The 18,494-nt window shown below is 45.2% G+C and overlaps 1 protein-coding gene across 11 annotated transcripts in view; it reads left to right on the top strand.

Moving 5' to 3' along the window:
- ENTREP2 (endosomal transmembrane epsin interactor 2) overlaps positions 1-18,494 on the top strand; it is a 396,616-nt gene that overhangs the window by 225,563 nt on the left and 152,559 nt on the right. For 2 of the 11 annotated variants that reach the window (XM_082386096.1, XM_082386088.1), the window contains one exon: positions 14,860-14,987. The exons of 8 other annotated variants lie outside the window; for them this stretch is intronic. Coding sequence is in view for 1 of the 3 variants with exons in the window: in XM_082386090.1 (XP_082242216.1) it covers positions 11,774-11,847 (74 nt within the window). In the remaining 2 variants the exon portion in view is untranslated. Of the gene's footprint in view, positions 1-11,773; positions 11,848-14,859; positions 14,988-18,494 lie in introns of all 11 variants that reach the window. One more of the 11 variants, XM_082386090.1, reaches the window with a different exon arrangement.

Genomic DNA, 18,494 nt, shown 5'->3' with positions numbered 1-18,494 from the left:
AGTAAATTCCATATGAATTAAAGACCTAAATTTAAAAAGTAAAACAAGACAAAAAGTGTAAAGAAAAGATATACCATGAAGGAAAATATTAAAACTGACCAAGTTCTGTGCTTCAGAAAAATACCATAAAGGTAAAAGGTGAGCCACGGATGGGGTGAAGATGTATGTCAAGAAAAGATGAGTGAGCAGAATATTTCAAATAACGACCGGTTAATAAGTCAGAGGCAAACAACTCAGTAAGAAAAAGGGTGGAGAATCTGGTCCAGAAGCGCTAACAGTGAGGTCACTTTCCTCTTCTCCTCCTTCTCTGCCTCTGCTGCCTCTGCTCCTCGGGGGCTGAAATTTTAATAATTTGATATTAATTTTCCTGGTGGCTATTACCATGTCACCACATAATATATGACTGTATTGTCGTTTCTTGATTTATCCTCTTTGCTCATTGATGCTTTATTTGATAGATAACTATCTTTTAATGCTGCTGTATGCTATCTTTACTTTCGCTGTTGGTTACATCCATAACATAAAATAGTATACTTAAATATTAATTTCTTAATCCATCAACTATGGACACTATATCTTCATACCTGATTTTGTAAAATGAATAAATTAGTTTAGTCTCAATTTGAAAAGTTGTGTGAATTAATAAATAATTTATAGCTTGGTTGGTAGTGTTTGTATTTCCAAATGTGGGGAAGCCATTAACAGAGATGTCTCTGGTCAGGGATAAGATGGTCTTCAGTGTCTGCAGAAAATGGAAAACAGTTCATATTAATTTATTCTGCATTGGTGTGCTATTTCTTCCCCTCTTGCCTTGCTGTGAATTAATTGTTATCACTGTAAGTTTTTCATGCTCTAGGAAGTTAAAACAGTGCCTTCTTCCTGTATCTGGCAGCTTGGGATGTTTCCAATTTGTTATTATTTGTATTGTTAGTTTACATTCCTGTTTGCCAGTTTGCTCTGCAAATAAGTCCCGTGCACATAATATAAAAGGCCAAAAATTCATGTATTCATGATGGATGCCAATTTGTATGCCATAGAGCTTGTAACTTTCCTGATTAAACTGTTCTGTGTATTTCAGTAGGTATGTTAATCTGGATTTCACAGTCTGACTCGTGTTTTGTATTTGCAGTTGTGTGGGTATAAAACCAAATATTATTTTACTTTAATATGGGAATGTATGGTAGGATTTTGTTTTTTGTGTACCATGAGGGAAGGAGCACACGCTTCTGGCATTTCCTGGTGGGAGCAGTTTTGCAGGGCAGAGGGAGCTGTGCTGGCCAATGGGAGCCTGATGAACTTTTGGGAAGGCCCCGGGAAAGCAGACACTGCTGGAGGAGAGCAGCCCCCGCCAGCCCACCTGGCTCAGGAGGGGTGCTGTCTAAGGTTCTGAATGATCTTGTTAGCTAATGTTGGAGTAGTTGATCAGAATTGTTAGTTAACAGTTATACAGAAAGAAAAAAAACTGACGATTACACTTTTATTTACCCCATTTAACTTACAGGAGGCATTTTTCCCATCTTGTCTTTAGATTTATATATAATTGTATTATTTTCCGTCCCTAATTCAATATGATTAAGAAGCGGGTTTTTGTGTCGGGTGAGACATTAGTCAGGGTAAGCATGCAGGGGTTTGCCTGTGAAATGGACCACGTTTATTTGTTTGGCAAACCGGTATTTTCACTGGAGGCGCCTCTGGGCAAGACTCAGGTGTTAAAATGCAAGGATGAACAAGAGGGGTCAGATCACACTGGGATGGGCAGCTGGGGAGGCCAGACAGAAGACAAGTAAACCAACCAACAGATAATTCCAGGCGTGAAGCGTGCTCAGAGGCAGCCGCAGAATGCCGAGGGGCAGAGGCACAGAAGCCTGGAAATGATAACAGCTTGATGTGTTTTAAAGAATTAGAAGGAGATGAATCCAGGAACTTTGGTGTTTTCCAGCTGCTCTCTGGCCTGAGCTATTACAGGAAATAGTTAGAACTTAGTGTCATCCCCCATCCCCAGCCCATCCTTGCTCCCCAGCCCCCAGATCTTGACTCTGTTCCCTGATGCTGGGATCCCTTTGTTAATACCACCTCTTTCTGATTTTCTGGGTTTCAGACCTGGTGTTCTATTACTCTAACCCCCAATGCAAATTCTTCTATTTCTATTCCTGTCCCGTAACCTACCTTAATCTACTGATTGGCAACTACCTCTCAGCAGATACATGTTGCTATCCCAGCCCTTGGAAGGTCCATGTTACTTATTGCTTGGCTTCAAAGATCAGCTAAGTCAAATCCCAGCATCAAGCAGCTTATAGTCTATTAGGAAGGATCAAAGAGACAAACAAGTATAATTCTAATCAGAAGTCATAAATTACAAACAAAATGGGTTTCTGTGTAGGACAATATAAAAATAACCCTGGTTTGAAACTTCATGAGGAACTTTGTAGACCTCCTCAACTAATTGTTCTCATAGAGTTCCATGAAAGTCTCTTTATCCCCTTGAAAAATCCTAAAAACAGTTCGAAATTGATATGTTTCCCATGATGCCTCTTTAAGTTTGCAATTTTATTACAAGAACCAGGATGGCTTATGTCTGAGGGACTGTCACTTTTTTGCAGCATGAATTTTTAGGTAGTCTTGTTACCAAATGCAAGTTCATCTACCTGATGTACTGTGAGGCCAAACGAACCAAAACATCAGTTTAAAGCAGAGAAAGATTTATTGCAGGGCTATGCAAGGAAAACTTGTGGCTCCTGCTCTAAAAAGCCTCACACTCCCCAAAGGGGTTCAGCAAAGCACTTTTAAAGGCAAGGTGGGGGGTGGGGGGTGTTGGTTGCTGCAGACTTCTTGGTGTGGAATCCTTTGTTCTTGCAGCTGCCCATGTAGGTCAGGTTACCAGGTTCCTGTAAACCTCCAACAAGACAAATGTTATTCTCTATTCTACAACTTTTTATCTCCATATGAATGGAAAACTGTTAAACACTTAAAGGTCAGAGCCTTGAGAATGGGCTCTCCTGTATATTTCAGGCTATAGGCAACATTCTTAATTGGAAGCAAAAGCAATACAATACAGAGGTTAAAGTAAAAGAAACCATCCAATGTGGAGTCAGATTTGTTCCTTCCCGTTACAAAATCTCTCCCTGCATCTCACCTCTGCACCTGTCTCACCACCCCAGCTCTTTGATTGTCTTCCTTATATCTGTCTTCACCCAGTGCCTCAGTCTCTAGGACAGAAGGTTCTCCCTCCCTCGGGAAGCTGGTGTGTGGGCCCTTAGGGAGTTTATCTATTTTCTCTCATTCTGACTACCTTTTCGTGTGCAATCCTCAAGGAAAATTTTTCAAAACAAAATTTTCCTCTTTTCAGGTAGATGGGACTCTGGTAGCTGTGGTGAGTGGGAGCCTGGGGTGCCTGAGACCTCCCAGCTGCATGACTGGGTCGGGAAGCAGGGCCTAAAATCGGATTTATGGGAAGGAAACCATAACTCAGGAGGCTGCTTTTTCCACACAAAAGCTGTGTTTGTTTCCTAGGGCTGCTATCACAAATGACCACAGACGTGGAGGCTAAAACAGCAGAAATGTCTTTTCTCATGGTTCTAGAGGCCGGAAGTCCAAGATCGGGGTTGGGTCTTTCTGGAGACTCTGGGGATGGACGCCTCCTTGCCCTAGTTCTGGTGCAGGGATGGGCAGTCCTTGGCATCCCTTGGCTTGGAGACACATTCCTTCAGTCTCTGCCTCTGTCTCCATGTGGCCTTGCCCTCCGTGTCATCTCTGCATCTGTGTGTGCAGTCTGCTGATCCTTTCTCTTATAGGGAAACCAGTCTGTGGGTTTAGGTGCCACCTGAATCCAGGAGGCTCTCATCTCAAGATCCTTAACTTGGTTATATCTACAAAGATCCTATTTCCAAATGAGGTGGCATTTATAGGTCTGGGGGCTTAGGACGTGGACATACCTTTTGAGGGGACACAATCCAACCACCAATACAGAAGCTTTTCCCATATTCAGTATCCACCAGCCTTCTTCCCTTCCCCATGCTTCCCTGCCCCTCACTTTTCTTTTTTTTTTAGTTAAAATTACATTTTAAAAAATGTATAGAAGTATAGTTGATTTACAATGTTGTGTTAATTTCTTCTGTATAGCAAAGTGAATCAGTTTTACATATATATACTCTTATTCAGTTTCTTTTTCATTATGGTTTATCTCAGGATATTGAATACAGTTCCCTGTTCTCTACAGTAGGACCTTGTTGTTTATCCATTCTTTATATAATAGTTTGCATCTGCTAACCCCAAACTCCCAATCCTTCCCTCCCCCGCCCCCCTCTTGGCAACCACAAGTCTGTTCTCTATGTCTGTGAGTCTCTTTCTGTTTCGTAGATGTGTTGATTTGTATTGTATTTTAGATTCCACATATAAGTGATATCATATGGTGTTTGTCTTTCTCTTTCTGACTTACTTCGCTTAGTATGATAATCTCTAGGTCCATCCATGTTGCTGCAAATGGCATTATTTCATTCTTTTTTCTTTGCTTAGGTACCTACCTACCTGGTGCCAGACTTGAGCTATGCTATTTTACTCATGTGACACCCTGTGGCTGAAAGCACTTCTTACATGAATTTGAAACTGAATCCCCCTAAAACTGAGTTCCTCTGCCTACTATAGGATTAACCTCTCTTATGCAAAAGGTTATTCTCTTTCTTCTCCTGAACCTGCTCCCCTCAAGACTGAGGAGTATCAAAGACAAGGGGAATTGAAGCCAAGTACAAGCCCTGAGACCCTGTCCTTGAAGTAGAAGTCTTTGCTTTAGTCTCTCAGGCCTCCCCTGAGTCTCAAAGGGCTGCTCCAGAGTGACTGATTAGGACACGTGAGGATGGAGAAACAAAGAGTAGCTTTTGGGCCGGGAAACTGGGAACAATTTAGTCTATAAACCAGCCACACAGCAGAGTCCCTGAACTCCCAGTTCCCTGAAAGATACAGACAAAAGCCTGACACACATTCCTAAGCTGTTGTTACAGGAAGCAGACCCCCACCCAATGAACACTGCTGACCCCAAGCACATGGACCCTAGACCGGTTGAAACCAGAAGATGGGTGCTGCTGGAAGCTTCACCTTGATGCCAGTCAATCCGAGAACTGTGCATGAGCTGATCACACACCCTGCAGGCCCCTCCCTCACACACTGCCTTTGCCATCTCCCTGTCGGGCTGGATTTTTATCAAGGTTCTGCAAAGTCACAGGTCTATTACAGAAGCCGCGGAACACCATTTCCACTGAGCTGCTTTAGACCACAAGGATTTTTCAAAGCTGATGTCAAATTTGTTACTCCCATATTGGAAACTCTCCAAAGATTCCCCATTCCCCTAGAATAAAGCCAGATCTCCCCAAGTCTGTGCACTTTCCTCCCTCACCGCTGAGCCCCTCACCATTCCCTAAGTCTGGAAGATTCTTCCCCAGGTAGCTGCAGCGCTGCCCCCTCATCTTCAGTTCTTTGCACAAATGTCAATATTTCCGTGAGGCCAATCCCACTTAAAATGGCTTCTCCAACTCCCAGACCCCTCCCCTGTTTCACTTCCCCCCGGACCACCTTTTAATACCCTTCATGGTTTATTTAGCCTCTTGGCCTCTCACCCCATGAAGGTCACTTACTGGTTTTATTTATTGCTGCATCCTTGAAGACATGCTAAAATACTTTGGACCAAATAAATGTATTTAGGAATTTAAAGCTGATTCTTTTGGGAACTCAAGTGCAAGATTGTACATTTATCCCCTATAAATTTCCTCTCTCTCAGTTAAACCCCCCAACCTCTTGGACCCTGATTCAGTAATATAACAATATTTTCCATTTGTCTTCTTACTGAATGCAAGTTCACGTGCCCAACGCACAGTGACGCCAAACAGTACGGAAATGTCAGAATTTGGAGCAGAGAAAGATTTATTGCAGGGCCAAGTAAGAGGATTTGTGGCTTGTGTCCCAAAAAGCCCGAACTCTCACAGGGTTTCAGCAAAGCACTTTTTAAAGGCTCGGTGAGGGAGGGGCGAGGTTGTGTTGAGAACTTCTTAGTGTCAGAATCCTTTGTTCTTGCAGCTGTCCACATAGGTCATGTCATGATGTTCCTGTAAACCTCCAACAAGACAAATATTATTCTCTGTTCTGCAACTTTTTATCCCTATGTGAATGGACTCTTAAAGGTCAGAGCCCTGAGAATAGGCTCTCCTGTATATTTCAGGCTACCGGCAACATTCTTTTAGGAAGGTGCAGAGCCTGCATGACTAAGCACAGACAGTAGAACAAATCCGGTATGGAATCAGATTTGTTCTTCCTTGTTACAGTCTCAGACTGTGTCCCCTGTCAGTTTATTCAGCCTGACTCTCCATGCCTCCCGCCGGACATCAGTGATGGTGACCAGGAAGCTTGGTCTCCAGGGAGAATTCTCCTGTCAAGGCTGTAGTGCAAGAGAGAAATTTGCCAGCGGGCCTTTGCCACCAGGTATACTGCGTCTACACTGCCTCGGTCCTGTGGGTGAGAGGACTGTGCGTCACTCAGCCCACGCTGATCTTCACCAGCCAGCGGTGACCCCTACCGAGCCCCTCTAGGTGCTGACCAATCACAGGGATGCCTAGTTCCGGTTCACTCTTATCTTTTTCAATGACGACACCATTTGTCCACTTCCTAGCACTCTCCTTTGTCCATGATTTGTTAAGTAAAAATTACTTTATTGTAGCAGGACGTCTTGTTTTTGCTTCACTTTAAGAAGTCCTAATTCTCTTTGTGTTTCTGTGTGTGTGTGTGTGTGTGTGTGTGTGTGTGTGTGTGTGTGTGTGTAAAATGAAATAATGCCCTCATATAGGAAAAAGGAGAAAAGTGACCTAAACTGAAAAATTAAGAAACCATGTATAAGATGAGAAATTATTCCTTGTTTTAAAAGTCCAAGAACAAGGAAGATCAGTTTCAGATTGTATTTAACTGGGGGCATTTCAAGGGCATTTGAGATGGTGGTGTATGTGAGGCCATTCTGAAGTGAATTCATACTTTTCTGTGAATTTATTTTCATAAATAACTAGGTACAGATCAAATTAGAAGTAAATCAGAAGCTCTAGTTTTAATTCTTGGCCTGTGGCTTAAAATTCCAGTTTATGCCCAGATAAGCTGGGAAAGACAAGATTTGACCGGAGCTTTCACTGAAGGTGCGACTTGTCCCTTTTGGAGTTTGGCTTTAGCTTTTGTGTATGGCTGAGAATCTCTGAAATGAATGACTTCTAACTTGGAGCATTTTCTGAAGTTTGCATCATCTCTTAAGAAAAAACGAAGTAATATCACCATCAGTCTTCTTGGTTTCACAGAGGATGAGAGGAAAGTGAAATAATGAATTTGGAAGTCACAGAAAAGTCTGTGTGAAGCTAAATGAAGATGCCTTTCATGGAACCATTCTGCAGGATTAAGTTATGGAGAAAATGGGAACCAAAGGCCCCACCCACTGACTCTGTCCCTACATCTGTCGTCTCTCCAAGGAGCCCTGGGAAGAAACAACAGGTCCCTGGCTTAGGGAGCAGAGCCCAGACTGGATTTCAGTCCAGGCCCTGGGGGGGCTGGGAGCGGGGCGGTGGCAGAGATGTTTCCCAGACTACCCCGCTTGGAGTGTTTCATTAGGAGCTGGTGACCATCCTCTGTGTCTTGCCGGCCTCTTTCCTCAGCTTCTGTCACAGGCTTCTGCCTGTTCCATTCTTGGCGGCCGGCTTTTCCCCTGCCTTTGCTGGCTCCTGTTCTCCTCCTTGATTTCTGGTGCGCAGGTCCTCTGAAGCCCTCATCTTGGCATTCCTTGTGTGGGACAGCGTCTGCCTTAGCAACACAAACTCTGGGGCTTGCCGGCTCACATGTGAACCTTGCCTCTGCTGCTTGCTGGCAAACCTTCGAAATGTAGTTGCTTCCTCTGTGCCTCAGCTTTTCTCTTTGGAAAACAAGAACAATAATAATTCACAGGGCTGTGGTGAGAATTAAAATTGTTAATGGTAAGGTGCTTAGATCAATGTCTGGCAAGTAATAAAGGTCTGCTACTATTATTATTGCTATTCTGCCTCACTGGGGGATGTTTCTTGGGCAGTGGCCTCAACTGAAGGATGTGGCCTCACTGGCAGGAGGTGGACACAGCCAGCTTGTATGCCTGCGGTATGAGTGAGTAGGGACCTCAATTCCTTAGTATCTGCTTCATTCCAGAGTGTAATAGGGAAGAACAAACCTGACTCCATATTAGATCTGTTCCTTTTCCTGTGCTTAGTCATGCTGACTTTGCACTTTTTGTACAAGAATGTTGCCTGTACCCTGAAATATACATAATAGCATTCTCAAGGCTCTGACCTTTAACAGTCCATTCATATAGGGATAAAAAGTTGCAAAACAAAGAATAACATTTGTCTTGTTGGAGGTTTACAGGAACACTGTGACCTAACCTGTGTGGACAGCTGCAAGGACAAAGGATTCCGACACCAATTAGTTTGTAACTCCCAACCATGGCCCCCCCCTCACCTGGTCTTTAAATATGCTTTGCTGAAACCCTTTAGGGAATTTGGTTTTTTGGGGGAGCATGAGCCACCCATCTCCTTGCTTGGTCCTGTAATAAACCTTTCTCTGCTCCAAACTCCGATGTTTTGGTTTGTTTGGCCCCAGCACATCAGGCACATGTACTTGCGTTCAGTAACAAGAGAACTCTCCATGCTGGAGTTATTTTCAGGTTACCTCAAAAGCAGAGTCCAAGACAAGGAAGCAGATGTGTGGGGCTGGGAGGGTGAGCAGGACAGGAGGCAGAAACCCCAGGGGGTGTCACAAGGGTGTCACTCTGGGTGAGGGGGCTTCGTGGCCCTCGGTGGTCCAGAGATGACCCCACTGAGTGTTCCTGGGGCCTGGACTGTCCTGCGCTTGAGGAGGCCAGTGTGCCTCCGCGGTAGGGGGGACCCTGGTGCAGAAAAGGAGGCATGTGCCCCCCCTCCCCCCCTCAACGTGGGTGCTCTAGGCCCTGGCAACCCTTCCACCCCATCCTGGGTGCCACTCTTCTCCAACCTCGGCTTCCTCTCTCTGAGTCTTAGGATATTGTATGTTTTTGAAATACGGTATATAGTGTCACGTTTGAAAGAATTCTGTCTCAGTGCTTTAAAAAGTTGTCTTCTTCAGGAATTCATCTTTTGAATAAACCTGGATAATTCCTTTTTTGTATCTTACATTTATATAAAACAAATAACCTTTATTCCTCAATTTATGTAGCATTGAATTTAGTTTATATCTAAAAGTGGGCTTTGCCCTAAATTTTATTTTCTATTTTGAGTAGGTAACATATTTACATGGTTTAGAATTTCTGAGGAGAACAAGGTCTAAACTGAGAATTCCCACTTGCACCTTGTCCTAGCTGGCCCTTCCCTGCCCCTCCTACATGCAGTTGCTTTATTCATTTCTTGTGGAACCCTCCTAGTGTTCCCGTGTGAGTCGGGTCCGGAGAAATAGAACCAATCGTGTGTGTATATACATATACTAATGGATGTGTATATGCATAAGTATGTATGTGTACATCTGTATCTGTCTGTCTATCTGTAGGTATATATAGGTATACTCAGAGAGATTTATTTTGAGAAATTGGCTTATGCGATTCTGGGGCCTGGCAAGTCCAAAATCCGTAGAAAGAGTTGATGATGAGTCTTGAGACCAAATTCTGCAGAACAGCAGGCTAGAAACTCAGTCACGGTTTCTATGTTACAGTCTCGGGAAGATGGCTTCTACTTTGGGGAACCTGGGTCTTTCCGCTTAAGGACTTCACCTGATTGGGTGAGGCCCACCCACCTTTGGAGGGTCATCTGCTCTACTCAGAGTCCACTGATTTTACTGTTAATCACATCTAAATAATACCTTCACAGCAACACCCAGACTGGTGTTTGGCCAAACAACTGGGCGCTATCGCCTAGCCAAGTTGACACATAAAATGAACCATCACAGCTTCTTTATGAAAATAAAAGCAAATAGGTCATAGATTCTCATTTTCTCCTCTTTCTTACACAAAAAGGAGTATGCTTATTTGTCCCTTTGCCTTTCCCACTTAACAATACATTTAGAGATCTTTCTAAATCTGGGCCAAATTCCTTTTCACGAACTCAAATGGTGTTCTGTGCAGCTATAAAAAATCTTTTTTTTTTTTAATGTGACAACATAAAAGTAAAAAACTCTTGTGCAGCTAAGTAAATCATTTTAAAAAGCAAGCCCACTGAAAAGCAAAACATCAAACTTGGAAAATATTTCTAACTCAGACCACAAACAGTTCTACTTCATAGACATTGATAAGAAAAGAACCAGATGTATCCAAAAGAAAAATGGACGTGGACAGAATTCACAGAGAAAGAGAATCAAATGGCCTTAACTGCATGAAAACATTGTGAACCTCACCGGTGATAACAGAAATGTGATTAAAACAACACTGAGATACCATGTTTCACCTATCGGACTGGGCAAAAATCCACAAGTCGGACAACATATCTTTTGATGAGGCTGTGGGGAAACAGGCCATTTCAGACTTTGCTGATAGGAGTGTGAAATGGCACAGCTCCCAGGAGGATGGTTTGGCAGTATTAAACCAACTGTAGGTTAATCCACTCTTTGTCCCAGGAATCCCAGTTCTGGGGCTGATCCTGCAGGCGGGCTGAAATGATGCCTCATTGCAACATTATATGTGATGCAAAAGACCAAAAACAACCCAGAGTCCATCCGCAGAGGACTGGGTTGGTAAATGTGGCACAAGCACGATGGAAAACTTGCTGTGTGAAGCGCTTCCATAGAACTGAAAGCTTGCATTGTTAGGGCCTTAAAGATGATGTAACTAAGGTGCAGGGAGCACATAACAATCTCTTTCCCTCACCCCCCTACACATGCACATCCAGTCGTGCCAGGTCTTCCTTTACAAGTTATCAGCATCCTCTCTTCTCTGCCTCTTTTGTTCCAGCCGCCATCCTAATCTACACAGCAGCCATAATCAGGAACCTCCTGTCCTGCAGGAGGGCCCTGGCCGAGGGGTGAAGGCCGGAGTCCACTGCGTGATCTAGAGGAAGAGGAGGCCTCTTCTACTTGCTAAACCTTCCTATGAGCTTGGGCGCCTGACCAGTGTGCTTCTTTATGGATGAAAATGGGCTCCTATCATTATGTCTTCTGAAACCTTTCACTGGTTTCTTATCATATTGTGGAAGAAAGTCCCACTTCTCTCCTTGGCCTGCAGTGCTTTGCCCAAGCTGCTGACTTCATCCAGTGATGCCCTGTGCAACAGCCCCTTGGGCCTCCTGACAATTTCTGGAACTTTCAAAGGTCTCCCTTTATGCTTGGAATGTTCTTCCTGGCTCCTTTCATGCAGGCTGCAGGCCCAGGTACCACCTCCTCCTCCATATAAGGCCCCCACGACTCCCCATCAAGTCCCCTGTTTGTTTCCTCCATAGCGCCTGTCACAGGGGGCAGTGTCTTTGCTTCCTCGCCTCTCTGCCCACTGCCTTGGACTCCTAAGAGGGCAGACACGGTGTCTGGGTAGCACCCGGCATGTGTCAGCCTCTGTGGTACGTTGCGGAAGTGACAGCAGCTCGTTCTCCAGCTCTGGCCAGGCCACTTCTGCAAAGCCTTTGCTGAGCACCCCCAGACTCGTTCTGCTCTCCCTGGCAGGTGCACCCCCAGCACTCACGTTCTAGCCACGTGGTACCAGGCAGCCTTGTCATGCCCGGCTCAGCTGGACAAGAGGCCCACACCTGCAGTGCATGTATTTGAACTCCTATTCATCCCACAGAACCCACTGAGACCTCTTCCCTGACCCTCCAGGCTGAATTCATGAGGCATTTCTTCATGCTACCACAAAACCTGGTATGTGTATTGGTTTTCAGATAGGGTGATTTTACCCTCATTTTGGGCAGGGTTGCAGAATTATGGCTATTGTACTGTCTTCCTCTGGTCATCATGATTGTATCTGATTGACAGACTTACTTCTTCTTTTATTTGTTTTTTTAAAGTCATGTTCCTTGCTTTTTTTTTTTAATTTTTTAATTAATTAATTTATTTATTTATTTTTGGCTGTGTTGGGTCTTCGTTTCTGTGCGAGGGCTTTCTCTAGTTGCGGCAAGCGGAGGCCAGTCTTCATCGCGGTGCGCGGGCCTCTCACTATCGCGGCCTCTCTTGTTGCGGAGCACAGGCTCCAGACGCGCAGGCTCAGTAGTTGTGGCTCACGGGCCTAGTTGCTCCGCGACATGTGGGATCTTCCCAGACCAGGGCTCGAACCCGTGTCCTCTGCATTGGCAGGCAGATTCTCAACCACTGCGCCACCAGGGAAGCCCCAAACTTACTTCTTAATAATTTTCTCTTGTAGTAACCTTGAAGCCACCCTTAAGAGAGACTGTTAAACACCAGTGCTTAAAGAGAATCTTAAATATCTTATCCTAATATAAATTCTCATTCAGACTATACCCAGCTAGAAAACCAGTACACGATAAAATGCAATAAAAAATAATTTACAGCAAAAATATTCATCTTGTGGCTACATCTAAAGGCAAAGGGATGGCAATGGCCAATGACATCAGGGAAGGACTGAGCTGGTCCCTGTGCCAGCACCTTCGCTGCCACGTTCCATTTTTGGGGGATCCAGGACCTCATTGTACACGGCCCGTTTATTACAGGCTAATGTTTCCCTGTGTGAATGTGTGACTTTATCATGATGACAGTACACGCTTGACAGTGACAGTTCTTTATATCTGAAAATCTTCCTAATTAGACATATTTCTCTGCAAGTCAAAAGATGTTATTTAACTTGAGGTTATGCATAAATTGGAGTGCTGCTGGGCGCCGCTGCCGTTCTCATTATAACATTATTTGGTAAATTAAATCTGAATTTAGTTCAGATCTAATGATTGAAATATTATCAGGACATATGGCAGAGGAAGGACTGCGCGTGTTACAGGGCGTGATTCCCTTTATGCCTTCACCTCCGAGATCGCCCCCAGGTCACAGCCACAGGCCCGTCCTGGGGCAGCCCCTGTCCTCGGAGGGGCTCTCCCAACACATTCGGTCTGTCCCGTGAAGTCCTACTTACTTGTTCCACTCCACCCCCTGGGACATCAGAACCTATTTTTATGTTTCCTCCTGGTTTTCCCTTTACTTTTCTCCTTTGCCCTGTGCCAATAACCTCTCGGAAGGCCAGGTGTCCCGGATCTTGATACGCACCAGCCCCTTCCTGTCTACATGGGAGCTGGGTTGAGGGGTGGGCCCTCTGGGCGGCCGCCGGGAGTCTCCTCTAGTGCCAGGCACCTGAGCATCATTGTAATAAATCAGAGATGCAGCCCCAGTTACTGAGGCTTACGCAGGGATGGATTCATGATGGAGCCGGTGAATTAGGAATAGGCCCATTTCTGCTGAGGTTGGCAGCACCTTCAAGGGCCTTGAAAACACTGACATAAAGACCTCTGTGGGCCAGGTGCTCCTTTGGTCCCAGATGTGGAAGACAGGGCGGCCCAGGCTGCGGGGCCCAGCTGGTCACCTGAAAATTTGTGTGTTCAGAATCAATCAATCATTCTACCAACTCAGTTTTAAACACTGACTCTGCCTCTCACAATTGTTTTGTTTGGAAAATGGTATTTAGAAAAGAAAACCCTTATATTGCAATTAAAGAAGCCAGCATAACATTTTGTATGGAAAGAAAAGGCATGTACTCTTGTGCTCAGCACATGTGGTGAGCAGGTATTTAAAGGGCATGACTTCAGATGAACTTATCTACGAAACAGAAACAGACCCACAGACATAGAGAACAGACTTGTGGTTGCCAAGGGGGAGGGGGAGGGGAGAGGGAAGGATTGGGAGTTTGGGATTAGCAGATGCAAACTATTATATATAGGATGGATGAACAACAAGGTCCTGCTGTATAGCATAGGCAACTGTATTCAACATCCTGTGATAAACCATAATGGACAAGAATATGACAAAGAGTGTTATGTATATGTTTTATACATATATATTATATATATCTTGTATATATCATATATATATAACTGAATCACTTTGCTGTAGAGCAGAAATTCACACAAATCAACTACACTTCAATAAAATAAATTTTAAAAACATAAACTAAAGGGCGTGAGTTGAGTGGTTGGGGGAGCAGGCTGAGTCGCCAGGCCTCGGGGATGGCCGATGAGATGGGGACCAGTTTCTTGCAGAAGCTGCTCACCGCCCCCACCTCTGGACCCGTGTTTGTGCTCTTCGCCCCGAGCTGGGGGCCAGCGCCCTCCACCTGCTCAGTCTCTGCCAGCCAGGTTTCCTGGTCTGTCTCCCGTTCTAAGCCCCATCCCATATCAGACCACCCGTCCCCGCACTCCTTATCTCCAGAGGGGCTGCAGCATCGCTCTCCAATCTCTCTAAACAGCCCTGGGCCAGTGGCTTTGGTGCCACATTGCCTGCACCCAGCAGTGCTGGCCCCGTCCCTGCGGGGTCCAGGCAGCGCTGGGGACAGTAAGAGCAGTAGACGGGGCAGTATCGGCATGCCCAATCCTCCGGCACCCCCTCTGCACAAGCACCGGGAGATGCTTCCCACGTGTGTGCCTGACCGCTCAGGGAGTCCACGCAGGAGAATGACCTTCCAAGAGGCTGAATGGTTTGCTCAAAGTCAACACAACTATTAGGCGTCACAGCGTCCCGTGTGTGAGCAGTCTGCAGGCTGCCTGGTCAGAATCCCCCCTCTCCCACTGATCACCAGGAGTCTCAGGGAGCTCACCGCTCTGTCTGTGCCTCAGTTTATCGTCTGTGGGGGGATGTGGGTGCTGCTGGGGATGGGGCTGGGCTGGCACTGGGTTGGCACCATCCAGACATTTTTCTCACTGGCTTTGGCATCTGCAGACCTAACTCTGAATAACGTCCTGCCGGGAACCAGCTGTGGGATATCTTTGTGGAAACGGGAATGACACAGGCTCAACACGAGGCCCGTGCTCGGGAGCAAGGTCCCCTCCAAGGGCACGCAGACTCAGGTTGCTCTTAGTGCTTAATCGTTTGCTTTTTAATTTTAAAGCATGTTAGTGGTGGTTTCCTTGTTCATTTGAAAACTGTTCAGTGCAGGTTATCTACAAAGCACAGGCCACACATCCAAATATCATTGCTTGTGAAGTCACAGTTTGCACAAGTGTGACAGTGGGAAAGGGTTTCCAGTCTAGCAAGGAAGATTTGTAGGAGAGGAAGATGTTTGGCCTCTGAAGCCTGGCAGGCGGGCAGCTGGGGTGGGCAGTTTCTCCAAGAGACACGATGGGGACACCTCTCAGGTCAGGTGGGGCTGTGAGGGGACCTCTGGCCGGGGTGGGTGACCTGGGGCCCTGCTGAGCCACAAGAACCCATGTTTCCATGATCTTCGGCCACATTCTCATTGGCATGTCCGATGCCTTCTTGAAATCAGAGCTGACTTTGTTTTTATTGAAATTTCTGAGCACTGCATTGGAGGTGGGGTGCACTTTGCTGCTTCTCCCCTGTCTTAGTCTCTGTTTCAGTTGGGTGGCTGTTAGAGAGTGTGAACATGAGATGCATATTTTCCTGGGCCACGTCACCATCTAACATGTGCTCTGACAGAGACAGTGCAGTCCTGTGTTGTGGGGAGATGGATTCGTCCCACTTGTTTGTTAAAAAGCGTTTTTAATGGAATTTCAGTTACACTTGAGCCTCCAGATAAACCCACCTAAATCCATGAGCGTCTGGAAAGAAAACCTACTTCACAGAAAGGGTGTTCCGGGTATCTGCTGCTGCCCTGTAAGCCACCTTGAAATGGAGTGGCATTAAGCAACCACCCATTTATGCTATTCATGATTTTGGAAGTGAAGGATTTAGGCAGGGCACAGCGGAGATGTCTCACCGGAACTGGAGCCATACCAGGCGGCTGGGTGCTCTGGGATGTCTGGACGGGGCCCTGTGTTTGGGGGCTGGGTTCTGGCTATCGGCTGGGTTCCTTGGTTCCTTTTCATGTCCTGTCTGCTGGGGCTGGAATATCCAAAAGTTTCCTGCGCTGACACGTGTGCAGTGTCCAGGCTGGGGTTGGGGGCACAGCTAGAGGCTGACCCTTTTCTCTCTTCCCACGGCCTTTCCGCGTGGCTGCTTGGGCCTCCTCAGAGCATGGCGAGCTCATGGCAATGGCTCTTTTTACAGAGGCTGGCTTCCCCCAGAGCGGGCATCTGGGAGACTCAGAAAGAAGCTGCCAGCTGTGTCCCAGAGTGTCACTGTGTCACAGTCTCTTTTTTTTAAATTTAATTTTTATTTTATATTGGGGTATAGTTGATTTACAATATTGTGTTTGTTTCAGGAGTACAGCAAAGTGATTCGATTATACATATGCATGTATCCATTCTTTTTCGGATTCTTCTCCCATATAGGTTATTACAGAATATTGAGTAAAGTTCCTTGTGCTATACAGTAGGTCCTTGTTGATTATCTATTTTATACACAGTAGTTTGTACATGTTAATCCCAACCTCCTAATTTATCCCTCTGCCCCCACCTTTCCCCTTTGGTAACCATAGGTTTGTTTTCTGTCTGTGAGTCTGTTTCTGTTTTGTAAATAAGTTCATTTGTATCATCTTTTTAAATTCCACATATAAGTGATACCATATGATATTTGTCTTTGTCTGACTTACTTCACTTAGTATGATCATCTGTAGGTCCAACCATGTTGCTGCAAATGGTATTATTTAATTCTTTTTTATGGCTGAGTAATATTCCACTGTATATATACACCACATCTTCTTTATCAATCTGTCGGTGGACATTTAGGTTGCTTCCATGTCTTGGCTGTTGTAAATAGTGCTGCTGTGAACACTGGGGTGCATGTGTCTTTTCAAATTATGGTTTTCTCTGCATATATGCCCAGGAGTGGAATTGTAGGATCATATGGCACCGCTATTTTTAGTTTTTTAGGGAACCTCCATACTGTTCTCTGTAGTGGCTGTAACAATTTACATTCCCACCAACAGTGTAGGAGGGTTCCCTTTTCTCCACACCCTCTCCAGCATTTACTGTTTGTAGACTTTTTCATGTTGGCCATTCTGACTGGTGTGAGGTGATACCTTATTGTAGTTTTGATTTGCATTTCTCTAATAATTAGCAATGTTGAATATCTTTTCATGTGATTTTTGGCCATCTGTATGTCTTCTTTGGAGAAACGTCTATTTAGATCTTCTGCCCATTTTTTGATTGGGTTATTTGTTTTTTTGATATTGAGCTGCATGAGCTGTTTGTATATTTTGGAGATTAATCTGTTGTCGGTTGCTTCATTTGCAAATATTTTCTCCCATTCTGTGGGTTGTCTTTTTGTTTTGTTTATGGTTTCCTTCGCTGTGCAAAAGCTTTTAAGTTTAATTAGGTCCCATTTTGATCAAGCAAATCACAAAGGCCGGCCCCTATGCAGGAGGATGGGAATGAGTCTCCACTTCTCAGTGGGAGAAGAAGCCATCTCTAATTTAGTACAGAATGTCAACATGAAAGTATCTTAATAAACTCAATCGAAATTCAACTTAAAGCTCTATTTTAATATTTAATATTTTGTTCAAATGCTGAACATAATAGCACAGACTGTATAACCAGCCCTTAGCATCCTATAAGTACAAAATCATGCCTTTCAGAAGTGATTGCTATGAGAAGGGAAGCTGCTATAAAAGTCTTACCATCTTGAGAGAAGCATTGTCTGCAGTGGACCGTGTTCAGCTCTGGGCTCGTCAGTAACGGTCATGTAGCTCCAGTAGGCGGCCTGGGGGCCCCGTGAGTACTGCACAGGTGCCTTGAAGTGTGACAGTGACGGAGCCCCCAGGGCGTTCTCACTTCTTTTCTGGGTTATCATGTCCCACGGAAGTTGTTGGAACATCTGTGTAAACCTAAAGGTAACATTACAGGCTGTGTTAGCTTGCTGGGTGGGGCTCCCATAACAAAGCCACAAACTGGGGGGCTTAAGTAGCAGAAATTTAGAACCTCAGGGTTCTGGAAGCTAGAAGTCCAATATCAAGGTATCAGGAGGCTTGATTCTTTCTGAGGGTCCTGAGGGGGAATCTGGTCCAGGCCCCTTCCCAGCTTCTGGGGGTTTGCTGGCATCTTTGGCGTTCTTGGCCTTTAGACGCATCCCCCCCGCCCCATCCCTGCCTCCATCTTCTCATGGCAGTCTCTCTGTGTGCAGGTCTGTCTGTGTCCAAATGTCCCCTTTTCGTAAGGACACCAATCGTATTGGCTTAGGCCCCACCCTCCTCCAGTGCGACCTCAGCTTAATTAACAACATCTGCAAAGACCCTATTTCCAAACAAGGTCAGAGGTACTGGGGGTTAGGACGTCCACCTGGGAATTTTAGGGTGATATAATTCAACCCGTAGCATAAGATAACCTCTGAAAACCAATATTTTTCTTGTTTTTTTCTTGGGGAATAAGAGAAAATGGGCAAAGCTGCGGGGAAAATGTTATTACTAAAAAGTCATACAAATCAGGAAAGAGGGTCATCACTGCTAGAGGGAAATGGAT

The sequence above is a fragment of the Balaenoptera borealis genome, assembly GCF_965194805.1.
Source record: "Balaenoptera borealis genome assembly, chromosome: 3".
Lineage (NCBI taxonomy): Eukaryota > Metazoa > Chordata > Mammalia > Artiodactyla > Balaenopteridae > Balaenoptera > Balaenoptera borealis.
The sequence above is the reverse complement of the archived record's forward strand: the minus strand, read 5'-3'. Positions and strand labels throughout refer to the sequence as shown.